Source organism: Neoarius graeffei, chromosome 27 (genome assembly GCF_027579695.1).
Source record: "Neoarius graeffei isolate fNeoGra1 chromosome 27, fNeoGra1.pri, whole genome shotgun sequence".
Classification (NCBI taxonomy): Eukaryota; Metazoa; Chordata; class Actinopteri; order Siluriformes; family Ariidae; genus Neoarius; species Neoarius graeffei.
Genome location: NC_083595.1, coordinates 31,597,316 through 31,612,542, shown reverse-complemented (window position 1 = coordinate 31,612,542; position 15,227 = coordinate 31,597,316). Strand labels below are relative to the sequence as shown.

At 45.3% G+C, this 15,227-nt stretch overlaps 1 protein-coding gene across 9 annotated transcripts in view; it reads right to left on the bottom strand.

Annotated features, from left to right (window-relative positions):
* ppip5k1a (diphosphoinositol pentakisphosphate kinase 1a) overlaps window positions 1–15,227 on the bottom strand; it is a 144,086-nt gene that overhangs the window by 51,893 nt on the left and 76,966 nt on the right. For all 9 annotated transcript variants that reach the window (XM_060912016.1, XM_060912017.1, XM_060912015.1 and 6 more), the window contains 5 exons: window positions 12,035–12,258; window positions 11,740–11,867; window positions 11,476–11,590; window positions 11,281–11,388; window positions 10,185–10,298 (listed from right to left, as the gene is read on the bottom strand). In XM_060912016.1, the coding sequence (XP_060767999.1) occupies window positions 10,185–10,298; window positions 11,281–11,388; window positions 11,476–11,590; window positions 11,740–11,867; window positions 12,035–12,258 (689 nt within the window). The remainder of the gene's footprint in view (window positions 1–10,184; window positions 10,299–11,280; window positions 11,389–11,475; window positions 11,591–11,739; window positions 11,868–12,034; window positions 12,259–15,227) is intronic.

Here is a 15,227-nt window from a genome sequence, read left to right as displayed (position 1 = left end):
GTATGTGTTGTGTGTAAGGTGCACAGTCCTGAGGTGTATGTGCTGTGTGTAAGATGCACAGTCCTGAGGTGTATGTGTTGTGTGTAAGGTACACAGTCCTGAGGTGTATGTGCTGTGTGTAAGGTGCACAGTCCTGAGGTGTATGTGCTGTGTGTAAGGTGCACAGTCCTGAGGTGTGTGTGCTGTGTATAAGGTGCACAGTCCTGAGGTGTATGTGTTGTGTGTAAGGTGCACACTCCTGAGGTGTATGTGTTGTGTGTAAGGTGCACACTCCTGAGGTGTATGTGTTGTGTGTAAGGTGCACAGTCCTGAGGTGTATGTGTTGTGTGTAAGATGCACAGTCCTGAGGTGTATATGTTGTGTGTAAGGTGCACAGTCCTGAGGTGTATGTGTTGTGTGTAAGGTGCACAGTCCTGAGGTGTATATGTTGTGTGTAAGGTGCACAGTCCTGAGGTGTATATGTTGTGTGTAAGGTGCACAGTCCTGAGGTGTATGTGCTGTGTGTAAGATGCACAGTCCTGAGGTGTATGTGTTGTGTGTAAGGTGCACAGTCCTGAGGTGTATGTGCTGTGTGTAAGGTGCACAGTCCTGAGGTGTATGTGCTGTGTGTAAGATGCACAGTCCTGAGGTGTATATGTTGTGTGTAAGATGCACAGTCCTGAGGTGTATATGTTGTGTGTAAGGTGCACAGTCCTGAGGTGTATGTGTTGTGTGTAAGGTGCACACTCCTGAGGTGTATGTGTTGTGTGTAAGGTGCACAGTCCTGAGGTGTATGTGTTGTGTGTAAGATGCACAGTCCTGAGGTGTATATGTTGTGTGTAAGGTGCACAGTCCTGAGGTGTATGTGTTGTGTGTAAGGTGCACACTCCTGAGGTGTACGTGTTGTGTGTAAGATGCACAGTCCTGAGGTGTATATGTTGTGTGTAAGATGCACAGTCCTGAGGTGTATATGTTGTGTGTAAGGTGCACAGTCCTGAGGTGTATATGTTGTGTGTAAGGTGCACACTCCTGAGGTGTATGTGTTGTGTGTAAGGTGCACACTCCTGAGGTGTATGTGTTGTGTGTAAGGTGCACAGTCCTGAGGTGTATGTGTTGTGCGTAAGGTGCACAGTCCTGAGGTGTACGTGTTGTGTGTAAGGTGCACAGTCCTGAGGTGTACGTGTTGTGTGTAAGGTGCACAGTCCTGAGGTGTATGTGCTGTGTGTAAGGTGCACAGTCCTGAGGTGTATGTGTTGTGTGTAAGTTACACAGTCCTGAGGTGTATGTGCTGTGTGTAAGGTGCACAGTCCTAAGGTGTACGTGTCGTGTGTAAGGTGCACAGTCCTGAGGTGTACGTGTTGTGTGTAAGGTGCACAGTCCTAAGGTGCACTTGTTGTGTGTAAGGTGCACAGTCCTGAGGTGTATGTGCTGTGTGTAAGGTGCACAGTCCTGAGGTGTACGTGTTGTGTGTAAGGTGCACAGTCCTGAGGTGTGTGTGTTGTGTGTAAGGTGCACAGTCCTAAGGTGCACTTGTTGTGTGTAAGGTGCACAGTCCTGAGGTGTATGTGCTGTGTGTAAGGTGCACAGTCCTGAGGTGCACTTGTTGTGTGTAAGGTGCACAGTCCTGAGGTGTACGTGTTGTGTGTAAGGTGCACAGTCCTGAGGTGTATGTGTTGTGTGTAAGGTACACAGTCCTGAGGTGTATGTGCTGTGTGTAAGGTGCACAGTCCTGAGGTGCACTTGTTGTGTGTAAGGTGCACAGTCCTGAGGTGTATGTGTTGTGTGTAAGGTACACAGTCCTGAGGTGTATGTGCTGTGTGTAAGGTGCACAGTCCTAAGGTGTACGTGTCGTGTGTAAGGTGCACAGTCCTGAGGTGTACGTGTTGTGTGTAAGGTGCACAGTCCTAAGGTGCACTTGTTGTGTGTAAGGTGCACAGTCCTGAGGTGTATGTGCTGTGTGTAAGGTGCACAGTCCTGAGGTGTACGTGTTGTGTGTAAGGTGCACAGTCCTGAGGTGTGTGTGCTGTGTGTAAGGTGCACAGTCCTGAGGTGTTTGTGTTGTGTATAAGGTGCACAGTCCTGAGGTGTATGTGTTGTGTATAAGGTGCACAGTCCTGAGGTGTATGTGTTGTGTGTAAGGTGCACAGTCCTGAGGTGTGTGTGCTGTGTGTAAGGTACACAGTCCTGAGGTGTGTGTGTTGTGTGTAAGGTGCACAGTCCTGAGGTGTGTGTGTTGTGTGTAAGGTGCACAGTCCTGAGGTGTATGTGCTGTGTGTAAGGTGCACAGTCCTGAGGTGTGTGTGCTGTGTGTAAGGTGCACAGTCCTGAGGTGTGTGTGTTGTGTGTAAGGTGCACAGTCCTGAGGTGTGTGTGTTGTGTGTAAGGTGCACAGTCCTGAGGTGTGTGTGCTGTGTGTAAGGTACACAGTCCTGAGGTGCACTTGTTGTGTGTAAGGTGCACAGTCCTGAGGTGTGTGTGCTGTGTGTAAGGTGCACAGTCCTGAGGTGTATGTGTTGTGTGTAAGGTGCACAGTCCTGAGGTGTACGTGTTGTGTGTAAGGTGCACAGTCCTGAGGTGTATGTGTTGTGTGTAAGGTACACAGTCCTGAGGTGTATGTGCTGTGTGTAAGGTGCACAGTCCTAAGGTGTACGTGTCGTGTGTAAGGTGCACAGTCCTGAGGTGTATGTGCTGTGTGTAAGGTGCACAGTCCTGAGGTGTACGTGTTGTGTGTAAGGTGCACAGTCCTGAGGTGTGTGTGCTGTGTGTAAGGTGCACAGTCCTGAGGTGTTTGTGTTGTGTATAAGGTGCACAGTCCTGAGGTGTATGTGTTGTGTATAAGGTGCACAGTCCTGAGGTGTATGTGTTGTGTGTAAGGTGCACAGTCCTGAGGTGTATATGTTGTGTGTAAGATGCACAGTCCTGAGGTGTATATGTTGTGTGTAAGGTGCACAGTCCTGAGGTGTATGTGTTGTGTGTAAGGTGCACACTCCTGAGGTGTATGTGTTGTGTGTAAGGTGCACACTCCTGAGGTGTATGTGTTGTGTGTAAGGTGCACAGTCCTGAGGTGTATGTGTTGTGTGTAAGGTGCACAGTCCTGAGGTGTATGTGTTGTGTGTAAGGTGCACAGTCCTGAGGTGTATGTGCTGTGTGTAAGATGCACAGTCCTGAGGTGTATGTGCTGTGTGTAAGGTGCACAGTCCTGAGGTGTATGTGTTGTGTGTAAGGTGCACAGTCCTGAGGTGTATGTGCTGTGTGTAAGGTGCACAGTCCTGAGGTGTAAGTGCTGTGTGTAAGGTACACAGTCTTGAGGTGTATGTGCTGTGTGTAAGGTGCACAGTCCTGAGGTGCATGTTCTGTATGTAAGGTGCACAGTCCTGAGGTCCATGTGCTGTATGTAAGGTGCACAGTCCTGAGGTGCATGTGTTGTGTTTCACATTATGGAGTGAGGTATTGCACATTATAAAAGTATTGCACAGAGAGAGTCCCTTATAAAGTACTGCACATTATAAATTATTGCATGAGGAGAGTCACATAGTAAAATAAATAGACTATAAAGTCAGAGCATATCCAAGTTCAGGGCGCTTATGGCTTTTGGAAAGAAACTGTTTTTGAATCAGTTTGTCTTTGTCCTGATGCACCTGTAGCGTCTCCCTGAGGGCAACAGGTCGAACAGATCAAAGCCAGGGTGGGAGCGGTCCTTGATAATGTTTTTAGCTCTGCTAAGGCAGCAGGAAGTGTAAATGTCCATCAGGGAGGGGACAGGGCAGCCAATGATCTTCTGTGCTGCCTTATGCCTCGGTCACAACAGCCGTACGCCTCGGTCACAACAGCCGTACGTGCTCCTACGGCCGGTCTACGTGCAAAAAATGCAAGAAACGCACGGAGGGCGCGCGTGAAACGCACGGAGGGCACGCGTGTGACATGCTGATTTTCGAGCTGTAGACTGGCCGCAGAGGTTCTTTGTCATGTCAAATAAACTCTACAGGCGCTTACGTTTTTTTTCAGGTTGCAAGACAAACTTACGGCCAACGTGCGTCTTCCTCCATGAACAAAAAAAACGCAGCGATTTGGGAAATGCCAAAAATCGCACGGCCAAAAAATCGTACGTCCGGTTGTGACCTAGGCTTTAACTACCCTCTGGAGCCTCTCCCTGTCTACAGCAGTGCAGCTGCCGTACCATACTGTAATACAGTACGTCAGCAGGCTCTCGATGGATGAGCGGTAGAAGGTCAGCAGCAGGTTGGAGTTTAGGTTGTACTTCCTGAGGACTCTCAGGAAGTGTAGCCGCTGCTGAGTCTTCTGACTGCTGTGATGTTTACTGACCAGGAAATGTCGGCGGAGATGAGGACGCCGAGAAACCGGAAGGTGTGGACCCTCTCCACATACACGTTATTGATGTAGAGGGGGGCTAGGTCGGTGCTGTGCTTCCTGAAGTCAATAATGAGCTCTTTGGTTTTCTTGGTGTTCAGAGCGAGGTTAGTTTCTGAACACCAGGCTGCCAACTTCAGGACCTCCTCTCTGTAGGCTGCCTCGTCTCCCTTTGAGATGAGTCCGACCACTGTGGTGTCGTCAGCAAACTTGACGACGAGGTTGTTGTTGTGGGTCGAACTATAGTCGTGGGTGTAGAGGCAGTACAGGAGAGGGCTCAGCACACAGCCCTGTGGAGAGCCGGTGCTCAACGTGCGGGTGGAAGAGAAGTGGGGGCCAAGTCTCACAGTCTGGGGCCAGTTAGTAAGAAAGTCCTTTAACCAGGCACATGTGAGAGGGGGGAGGCCGAGAGTGTCCAGTTTTCTAATAAGGATGTCCGGGATTATTGTATTAAAAGCTGAACTGTAATCCACAAAGAGTATGCAGACATAGCTCTGCTGCTGCTCCAGGTGATTTAGCGCAGAGTGGAGAGCTACGGCGATGGCATCCTCTGTGGATTAGAGCCCTGCACTCCCGCGGGAGTCCCGCGGGACCCGCCGCAAAGCAGTGTGGCGCAGGACAAATTTTGAAAGCTCATTGCGGGCGCGGGCGGGACCGGAAGTGCACATATGCGGGCGCGGGCGGGAGCGCACATATGCGGCGCGGGCGGGAGCGGTGATAAGCTGCAGTCCCGCTAACTAAAATCGTGTTTGAAATAAAATTTATAAATTATTAATTTATGTCCATCATATATAATTTGTGCTGGATATTTTATTTGGCATTAATAAAAACATTTTAAGGTGCCTAAATCTGCAGAGAGAGTCAGATTGCCAGATTGAGTAAGGAATAGCAGCTTAAATTTGCCATTTATCACCCTAACGGGAAATCCTTTGATGACTCTAATGACTCTCCATTCACACCCAGCTAGCAAGAGAACCATGAGTGAAGTGATTTACTGTTTGAGTTAGCCCATGTTTACATTAGACCGTATCAGCGGATCATCAGATTAACGTTTTTAAAACGATTAGTGTGCACACAGCAACACCAATACACGATTTGCGTGCACACAGCAACACCAATACACGGATACGCTCGGCTCCGCAGGCATCCTGCGCAGGCCCTGCGCAGCTCACAGAGCACGCGAGTGAAGTGCACAAGCTGTGATTTGGGACTGAGCCGCTGTGTGTGTGATCCCAGCGCACATCACTTACCACTTGCAAGTGGAAGGATGCAAAGCCTAAAGACAATCATAACTACACAATGGGCAGTATTTGCATCAGTATTTGCAGTATTTTCATACTTTTATACTCTTTAATGAAAGGTGATACAAGGCGGAAGACCGCGCCTTTTTTCAGCAGTCGCGTCACATGACCAACGCCAGCGAATCAGGAAGGTGGATGTCACAGTGACGTTGTCCAATGACGACGCCAGCTAGAGCTCAGCACAGCGTATCCGCGTATCTCAATGTTTACACAGCACCGGAGCTGACACGATCTGGATTGAATACGTGGACGCTGGCGGATTCCCGTTTCCCGGCGTTTCCAGGCGGTTTAATGTAAACGGACAGTGCATCCACGAAGAAAACGAGACAGATACGGTCTAATGTAAACTTGGCCTTAGTCTACAACTCTAATCAGAGAGACAGGTTACACAGTGACGGTAGGCTTGACTCAATGCTATCCCAGAAATCCTTCCTGTAATATGCAAATTTGGCTGTCCAATCAGAGGCGGCCAAATTTGCATATTACAGGAAGGATTTCTGGGATAGCATTGAGTCAAGCCTACCGTCACTGTGTAACCTGTCTCTCTGATTAGAGTTGTTCACTCATGGTTCTCTTGCTAGCTCTGCTTTGCAATTAAAAAAAAAAACAAAACTTTGGTACAAAGCAAGCCCATTCACTCTTTTATGCTGATCAGAGAATTACAATGGCTTCTCATGTGACAAAAATGCGTGATTCGCTATTAAATATTTTAATCGCTTGACAGCACTAATTATTATTATTAGAGACACTACATGCTGAATTCAGAAACAAGGTAAATAATAACAAACGTGAACGTAAGCTGTAGATATTTATGCTCAAATCCACTCAAAGTAGGGGGTGGGGCACCATCACGCTGTGTCAAGACAAGAACTTTCGTGAGAAATAATGCGAACGTCTGCATCATGCGGGATTTGCGGGCGGGAGCGGGACAAAATATGGCAGGCGCGGGCGGGACTGAAAATCATAATTCTTTGCGGGCGTGGGTGGGAGTGGGACTGCACAATGCGGGCGGGAGCGAGACTGAAAAATCCGACCCGCGCAGACCTCTACTGTGGATCTGTTTGTGCGATATGCGAAATGGTAGGGGTCGAAGTCTGGGGGGAGGTGGTCCTTGATGTGCTGAAGAATTAGTCTCTCGAAGCACTTCATGATTACCGGGGTGAGGGCCACAGGACGGTAATCATTCAGGCTGGTGACGGGAGACTTCTTCGGCACTGGGATTGTTGTTGCAGATTTTAGGCAGGGCGGGATGACTGCCTGAGCCAGGGAGAGGTTAAAGATCCTGGTGAAGGTAGGGGCCAGCTGGTGGACGCACGCTCTGAGCACCTTACCAGGTACACCATCTGGGCCGGCAGCTTTCTTGGGGTTCACTGCCAGGAGCACCCGTCTGACATCATGCTCCTGTATAGTGAAAGGAGTGGTGTAGGAACTGTGTGGTGGTGGGGGCAGGGCAGGAGCAGATGAGTGCTGCTGAGATGTTTCAAAGTGACCAAAGAAGCAATTTAGCTCCTCTGCTAGCGGCACACTTCAGTCTCCTGTTGGTGCATCACAGTCTCTGAAGTTTGTGAGGTCCTGAATGCCCTGCCACACCTCCTGTGTGTTGTTGCTGGACAGGTGGGATTCTATGCACAGCCTGTGGTCTGCCTTGGCTTTATTTATGCCTCTTTTCAGATCAGCTCAAGCAGCTCTGTACAGAGCTCTATCACCTGACCTGAAGGCAGCATCACGAGCCCTGAGGAGTGAGCGGACCTGGCTGGTTATCCAGGGTTTCTGGTTTGGGAAGACCCGGATGTTTTTATCCACCGTCACATTCCCGATACAGAACTTGATATAGTCCAGCACTGCTTCTGTGAATGTCTCCAGCTCCTGGGGTTCAAATAAGTTCCAATCTGTCTGTTTAAAGCAGTCCTGTAGTTTGGAGAGTGCATTGTCAGGCCAGATTGTGATAGTCCTTGTGGTGGGCCTGGCTCTGCGTCTGAGGGGGGTGTAGGCTGGGGAGAGCAGGAGGGAAAGATGGTCTGACTGGCCGAGGTGGGGGAGGGGTATGGCTCTGTACGCATGCTTGATGTTGACTTGACAACTCATCTCATCGCATCGCTCCTGTGGAGGGCGGTCCCATGTGGACAGTTGGGGGTCGCACCTGGAGGACACTCTGGATTCTTGCAGTGGTGCTTTTGTGGCTGGGGACTGCAGCTGACTTGCTGACTTTAGGGCTGCAGTTGACTTGCTGACTTTAGGACTACGGTTGTCGTGAACGGTTTTGCACTCGGGTTTCCGTCTGTGGGGGGTTTATAGCATCAACAAAGCTGACTTTATGTTAAAACTGTTAATGCTATAGTCATGTTGTTTGTTGTTGCCTGGATGGGGATGGGTTCCCTTCTGAGTCTGGTTCCTCTCGAGGTTTCTTACTCATGTCGTCTGAGGGAGTTTTTCCTTGCCACTGTCGCCACAGACATATCCTCATTGGGGATAGATTAGGGATAAAATCAGCTCATATTTTAAGTCGTTCAAATTCTGTAAAGCTTCTTTGCGACCATGTTTATCGGTAAAAGCGCTATATAAATAAACTTGACTTGACAACTACACACAACGGAGCGACCTGGCAGCCTGCCGCTAATCCCTTGCAAAATCCTTTGCCCTGTTGCTTTTTTGGTGTGTCTGGCTAAGTTTTAGCTGAGCTCAAGTCCCAGCTCTAATAGTAACAGTTCGCCACTGCTTGTAAATATGCGTGAAGAATATCTAATGAGGGCGGCACGGTGGTGTAGTGGTTAGCGCTGTCGCCTCACAGCAAGAAGGTCCGGTTCGAGCCCCGTGGCTGGCGAGGGCCTTTCTGTGTGGAGTTTGCATGTTCTCCCCGTGTCCACGTGGGTTTCCTCCGGGTGCTCCGGTTTCCCCCACAGTCCAAAGACATGCAGGTTAGGTTAACTGGTGACTCTAAATTGACCGTAGGTGTGAATGTGAGTGTGAATGGTTGTCTGTCTATGTGTCAGCCGTGTGATGACCTGGCGACTTGTCCAGGGTGTACCTCGCCTCTCGCCCATAGTCAGCTGGGATAGGCTCCAGCTTGCCTGCGACCTTGCAGAAGATAAGCGGTTATGGATAATGGATGGAATATCTAATGAAGTCTTGGTAGCCTTTTAGGTGTTCAACTCGTCTTTCGCTTTCCTGGTGAACAAAGAAATGTTTCTGCACATGCGCAACGGAATATGCGTATCAGTTCTGACGTATGACGTCATGTTGTCTTGACAACGTGCAATATCATAAACCATATTGAACGCATTGGGTAGAGTGGCATAATACACTATTGCATGCTATCAAACCAAATGGATGAAACCTGCTAGAAGGGAATAGAACACATGTTTTTATTCCATTGAAAAAGTGTCCTGTATGTATAATAATTCCTGATATTTCACTCTGATGACATCACTCCCAATGTTTTCGTGCTAACTAGACAGGTGTTGTCAAAATGGCGAACTGGTTCAAAATTAAAATTCTTTTGATTAACTTGCATTTTTTGTGTGTGTGAGAATGTGTCCATATAATATAAAGAACATTACACAGTGGCATGAAGATGTGAAGTTCATCTTTTCGTGCTGAAAATATTTTCACTCGTTCGCTTTGCTCACTTGTGAATATGTTCACCACTCAAAGATAAACTTCATATCTTTGTGCAACCGTGCAATATCCTTTACATACCAGAGTGTAGTCATTCAACATACATATATGTTCTTTACCAGCTGGGAGGTCCGTATTGTGAAATACCGTGACCGAGGTCTTGAAAGGACTGAGCGAGGCCCTCTGGGCCGAGGTCAGTATTCAAGGCCGAGGTCACGGTATGTCACCATACGGACCGACCTTAAGCTGGTAAATAATATATTTATTTTTTTCTTTACCAAATTCTGACAGAAAGCGAGAGCGCCCGAAAGGGAAAACCGAGCCGAGACGCCATTTTGAATCCTCATTCACGACTGTAATGCAAATTGCTTCCTCCTCGGTATACAAGTGCACTTCCATGGGAGGAAAAAAAAAAAAACTACATTTTGCTGCCTATGTAGTCCCCTATTTATACAAAATTGAGTCATTCGGGATTTAGCCATGTTTTTGCTCGGCGTTAGCAACAGTTACAGGTTTTTAGCTTTCTCCTGAAATGTTTTCTTTTATTTCTTCTTCCTCAGGGTAGTAAAACTCGCTTTCGCTGTGAACACTGTCGTTATCGCTATACATGCTGTAAAATTAATGCTATTCTCCTGAGAAATGCTGGCAAAAATTTATAAGATTTATGATAATCTTATAAATAAATCTTATAAAAAAAATGTTGACAAAAAATGCTGTTTGTTGTTGTTGTGAACGAGTGAGTCGCCAGAGGTCCATAACCGGGGTCCGTAACTGGGGTCCGTATCGTAGGATACGGACCCGCTCGCCAGCCAATCAGAGCGCAGGATTTGATGGAAACTGGACCGCGAAAAAAATAAATTACCTTATTGCTGATTCATAACCAGTACTTTTTGGAAAGAAACTCAAAGTAACTCATTTTACCTCTGAAGAAGCAGGACGGAAACCGAAGCCCATTGGTGCATTCTCCTCTTCACACACTTTAACCCCGGGGCTGAAATGCAGCTCAACATGAAAGCGCTCTTCTGAGGAGGGGTCCTGCAATACAGTAAAGGTCTATTTAATAGAAGTGACTCATTTTAATAGAACTAGTAAATCATGTGGACTATATATATATATATATATATATATATATATATATATATATATATATATATATAAAATTATTACATTTATCCTCGGGTGCATCAGTTGCCCCCTAAAAATGAAACGTTCCTCCGATCATGATGCATTTTTGTTTTTATGTTCCTTTTGGTAAGAAAACACACTGGGTGAAATATTTTGACAAAATTCAAAAGTTTAATGGTGGCACCAGGAGCTCAAAGTTATGGAAAAAGCTGCTATTTTATGACTTTTATGACAAAATTTCGATCACTTTTCATGAAACATTATGGCACCTTATAGAGTATACCAAATATCTTAGATACACATTTTTAGTACATATTCTAAATATATTATCAAGCACAGTTTGAGTTTTAGCTGTTCATTGAATCATTGTTCAACTACTTTTAAACAATACAAATGTATTATGAATCACATGAACGCTTCTCAATCCCTTGCAAAGGTTCTTAACATGATCTCTGGGTCACAAGAAATCAATAAATGGAGTCCAACATTGTGATTCAAACCTTACGCGAAAACATAAAATAAGCGTTTTTTGGCAAAATTGAACCTCATGGTGCCACCATTAGACTTTTGAATATGATCAAAAAATTTTACAGGATGTCTTTATTGGTGAAAAGGAACACCCAAACAAAAACGCAGCAGATTTTATGAAAGTGAGGGCAACTGATGCACCCTAATGTATCCGTCTACAATATATAGGAAATAATAACTAGAGATGCATTTCCTGCGAGAAAATGTAAGGGTAATTGCTCCAATGTGCAAAAAAAGATGAGTGCGGCTCATAACAGATGTATGTATGTATTACGCGAGTTGTTCCGAGGTATGAAATTTAAGTTTGGTGGCTCTCTGGTGAAGCGTTACAGAGCCAAAATACTAAATTTGTGCAACAAAATACCTTGTTGTTGTCCTCATACAGCATGATAACTATCTGGGTCATATAGTTGAGCTCAGGCACGGCACTTAGATAGTCCATGGCCCTCTTCCACTGCTGGTCATTGTCCTCCTACAACAAACCAGAAGCTCGTGTTGGTGCATGCAGCCTCCGTCTCAGGGGTCTTTTTACAAGAGTCCTAAGTTGTATGTAACTTACATCCAGCAGCCCTCCGTAGCGGAAGATGCTAAGCAGCGAGTGGACGTGACTCTCGCTGGTGAAATACAGTCGTGTCCGTACATGCCTGCCTGGTGACAGCACACCACGGGAATACCTGGGAAAAGAGGACAAACACAGATGGATGAAACAGGATGTAAACAGCTCAGTATGAAAAGGCAACCTTCTCTTTTTCTATTTTATTTTAATGTTCCGAACTTTGTTTTTAAACAAAAATGTGCGCCTACGTGCATAAAACAAGCTTACAGCGGATGGAGCTTGTTGACCGACTCGTCCTCGTGAGTCCTCTGCAGGTCCAGCTGGATCTTCTTGATCAGAGGCAGACAGTAGCCATATGCGATCTCTAACTTCTCCATCTTATTAATGCCATATTCCTAAAGAGACATAAAAAAGGGTATGTGATATTTCAACTAAGAAGTACATGTATGAAATTATGGAAGTTATTAGAAAACCTGCTCATCATGACCTGTGTCCTGTAATCCAAAAAAAAGCTCCTATGTCAACCAATAATGATACTAGAGCCTATGAAGGCAGAGTGTACCTGTGGTATGACGATGTCTGCCAGCGCTCGTGACAGGGTGAACAGTTCCACAGTGTCCTCTAGGCCCAGGGAACTGTTGTGCTGAACATCATACTTCACACAGTCATAGATGTCTGGAATCTTGCTGATGTCGTAGCGTCCGTTCTTCATGTAGAAGTCCCTCTCCAGTTTAGACCAGCGCTGGAGCATCATCTCCAAAGTCTCACTGTGGTACAACTGTAGATCTGAGGAAATTAAAACACCCTTTTCATTAATACTGACACAGAATGGGCACTGTACTCGCTTTCAGAACAGAAGATTGCACACTTGGTTACATTTCAAATTATACTGTATTGAATTGTTGGCTGCTTTAATTACAATTTATCTGGGGATTACAGGGATGGGCGACATGGCAAAAATATCAAATCACAATCGCTCAATTCAGTTTCGCAGTACGCAGTAATATCATTGTAAAACAGACATGTAACAAAATGTATTTCTCCAACATCCACAAAAATAATAAATGATTTAGTCCAGGGCTTTTCAAAGTGTGGGGCGCGCCTCCCCTGGGGGGCGCCAGAGTTCTTCAGGGGGGGCGCAACGTGAGGAAAAATAAACCGGAATAAGTTACTATTGCGGACATTTAGCGAACTTCAGCTAGCCTTTACCAGAGACAAAATGGATCGATTTTTAGTACCAGTGAGTGAGGAGACAGAGTCTGGGCCAAGCAAAAAAACAGAGCCTCCAGGATTTCGCGATGTTGCGATTTGCAAATTCAACGTAAATTCAACCAATCCCCGCGAATTCAGGGCGGTGTTGCAATTCTATCCAATCACCGCAACCTTCCCGCAAATTTGACCAATCGTTGGCGTAGTCTTGAGGTGACATCAACAAACTAACTTCCGCCTTACTTCCGTGTATACGTTCAAGAGAAGCAGCATGCGTGCAGTGTTGCCAGATTGGGCGGTTTTAAATGGATTTTGGCGGATTTTGAACATATTTTGGACTGGAAAACGTCAGCAGTATTTGGCAACACTGCATGTGCGAGTCAGTATTTATGTCGGCTTAAATTCTGTTACTGAAAGTGTGTTATGTTTACAGTGAAGGACTGTGTGCACTTTACATTATTTTTTACTTAATACAAGAAATTAATGGATGCCAACATTTTTGCCAAAATGGTATTTTATTTTCCATTGTTTAGGCAGCTTCAGCATCATACTGTGAGATTCTGTTCAAATTGTTGTTTTTTTTCTTCTATGAAGCCTGAGCCATTTATTTTATTAGTTTATAATTATTGTTTAATTTAGTCTTCAGGAGAGACTGCCTGCACACAGTACTAGTATTAATAGGTTTTTTTCTTACATGAAAGCTGAGGCATTTATATTATATTTTAAGGTAACTTCATGTTGTGCTGTGAGGTTCTCTGCACTTTAACTTTTGAATCAACAGGTGCATTTGGATAAGTAAAGCCTATTTTTCTGCATTTTTGTAGTCCTGGTAATCTTTTATATTGGTAAAGCTGTTTATAGGACCATTTCTCAGTGTCTTTGTTTTTTTAATCAATAGTTTTTCAGTAATAACTTAATATTTAACATATCACTCAATTTTAATCACAAAAAGAGAAAATCGCAACAATTTCTCACAACTTTCACTTCCTCCCGCAATGTAATCGCAACAAAAAGCTAAAAAACACCGCAACTTTCATCGCAATTTTTTGGAAAACCCCCCGCAACATCAGACATTTTAGCCCACAACAATCACAAAAAAGGCCCGCGGAATCCTGGGGGGACTGAAAAAAGAAGGAAGTATGACCACGATTATTTAAAGTTTGGATTTTCATGGGTGTTGCGGCATGGTGGTGTAGTGGTTAGTGCTGTCGCCTCACAGCAAGAAGGTCCGGGTTCGAGCCCCATGGCCGGCGAGGGCCTTTCTGTGTGGAGTTTGCATGTTCTCCCCGTGTCCGTGTGGGTTTCCTCTGGGTGCTCCGGTTTCCCCCACAGTCCAAAGACATGCAGGTTAGGTTAACTGGTGACTCTAAATTGACCATAGGTGTGAATGTGAGTGTGAATGGTTGTCTGTGTCTATGTGTCAGCCCTGTGATGACCTGGCGACTTGTCCAGGGTGTACCCCGCCTTTCACCCGTAGTCAGCTGGGATAGGCTCCAGCTTGCCTGCGACCCTGTAGAACAGGATAAAGCGGCTACAGATAATGAGATGAGATGAGATGGATTTTCATGGACTGGATCTGAAGATGCTCCACTGCCACAGTGTGTTGTCTGCCAAGAGGTGCTAGCTAACGATGCTATGAGATGTTTAAAATGTGTAAAACAAGAGGTTTTAAAAAGAAAAGCACAGATGTTTAAAATGTGTAAAAGAAAAAAATAATGTGTACAACAACCATTTTTTAAAAAATACGAATGGAACATTAAGTATAGCAACAACAAAAATTGTGTGTGTGTGTGGGGGGGGGGGCGCTGTTGTTTATTTGCTCTCTGAGGGGGGCTGACTCTCCCACACTTTGAAAACCCCTGATTTAGTCAATACAAAAGTGTATTTTGTGCATCAGCTAGTTGTTACTCTAAGTAATAGTGCAGCCAGTCCATGTTATACAAGTGCTTACAAAACTTACAGTATAGACCTCCTCGGCTCCACTGGTCACGTGGTTTGAAATGGGTAAACAAATGGCGAAACACTTCATGTGTCTGTATGGATTATCTGTACTCGTGAACTACAAAGTCTGAGATATAGCTCAAAATGGTATATTACTGCACAGCTTATGGCTGCAGTAACAATTCAACTGTGAGTAATCTATCATTTCATTCTTTTCCGAATGATAAAAGACTTCAGGAGGTAAGAAATTATTACATTTACAAATGAATTCGCATTGTTTGGTAGTTGTGTGAGCTGCAGCATTGAAACCTTCGTTTACCACACGTTAAAAGATGATTTGCGATAATAATCACAGACACTTTTGTCATTTTATCACATTTTTTTTTGGTCCAAATTGCATCACTGGCCACACTAGTAGAGCTATTAGCGCCCACCATTTTGGATTTGTGTTTACCCATTTCAGATCACGTGATCTTTTATATTATAATGAAATATATATATCACACACAGTGCTCAGCGTAAATGAGTCCACCCCCTTTGAAAAGTAACATTTTAAGCAATATCTCAATGAACACAAACAATTTCCACAATGTTGAAAAGACCAA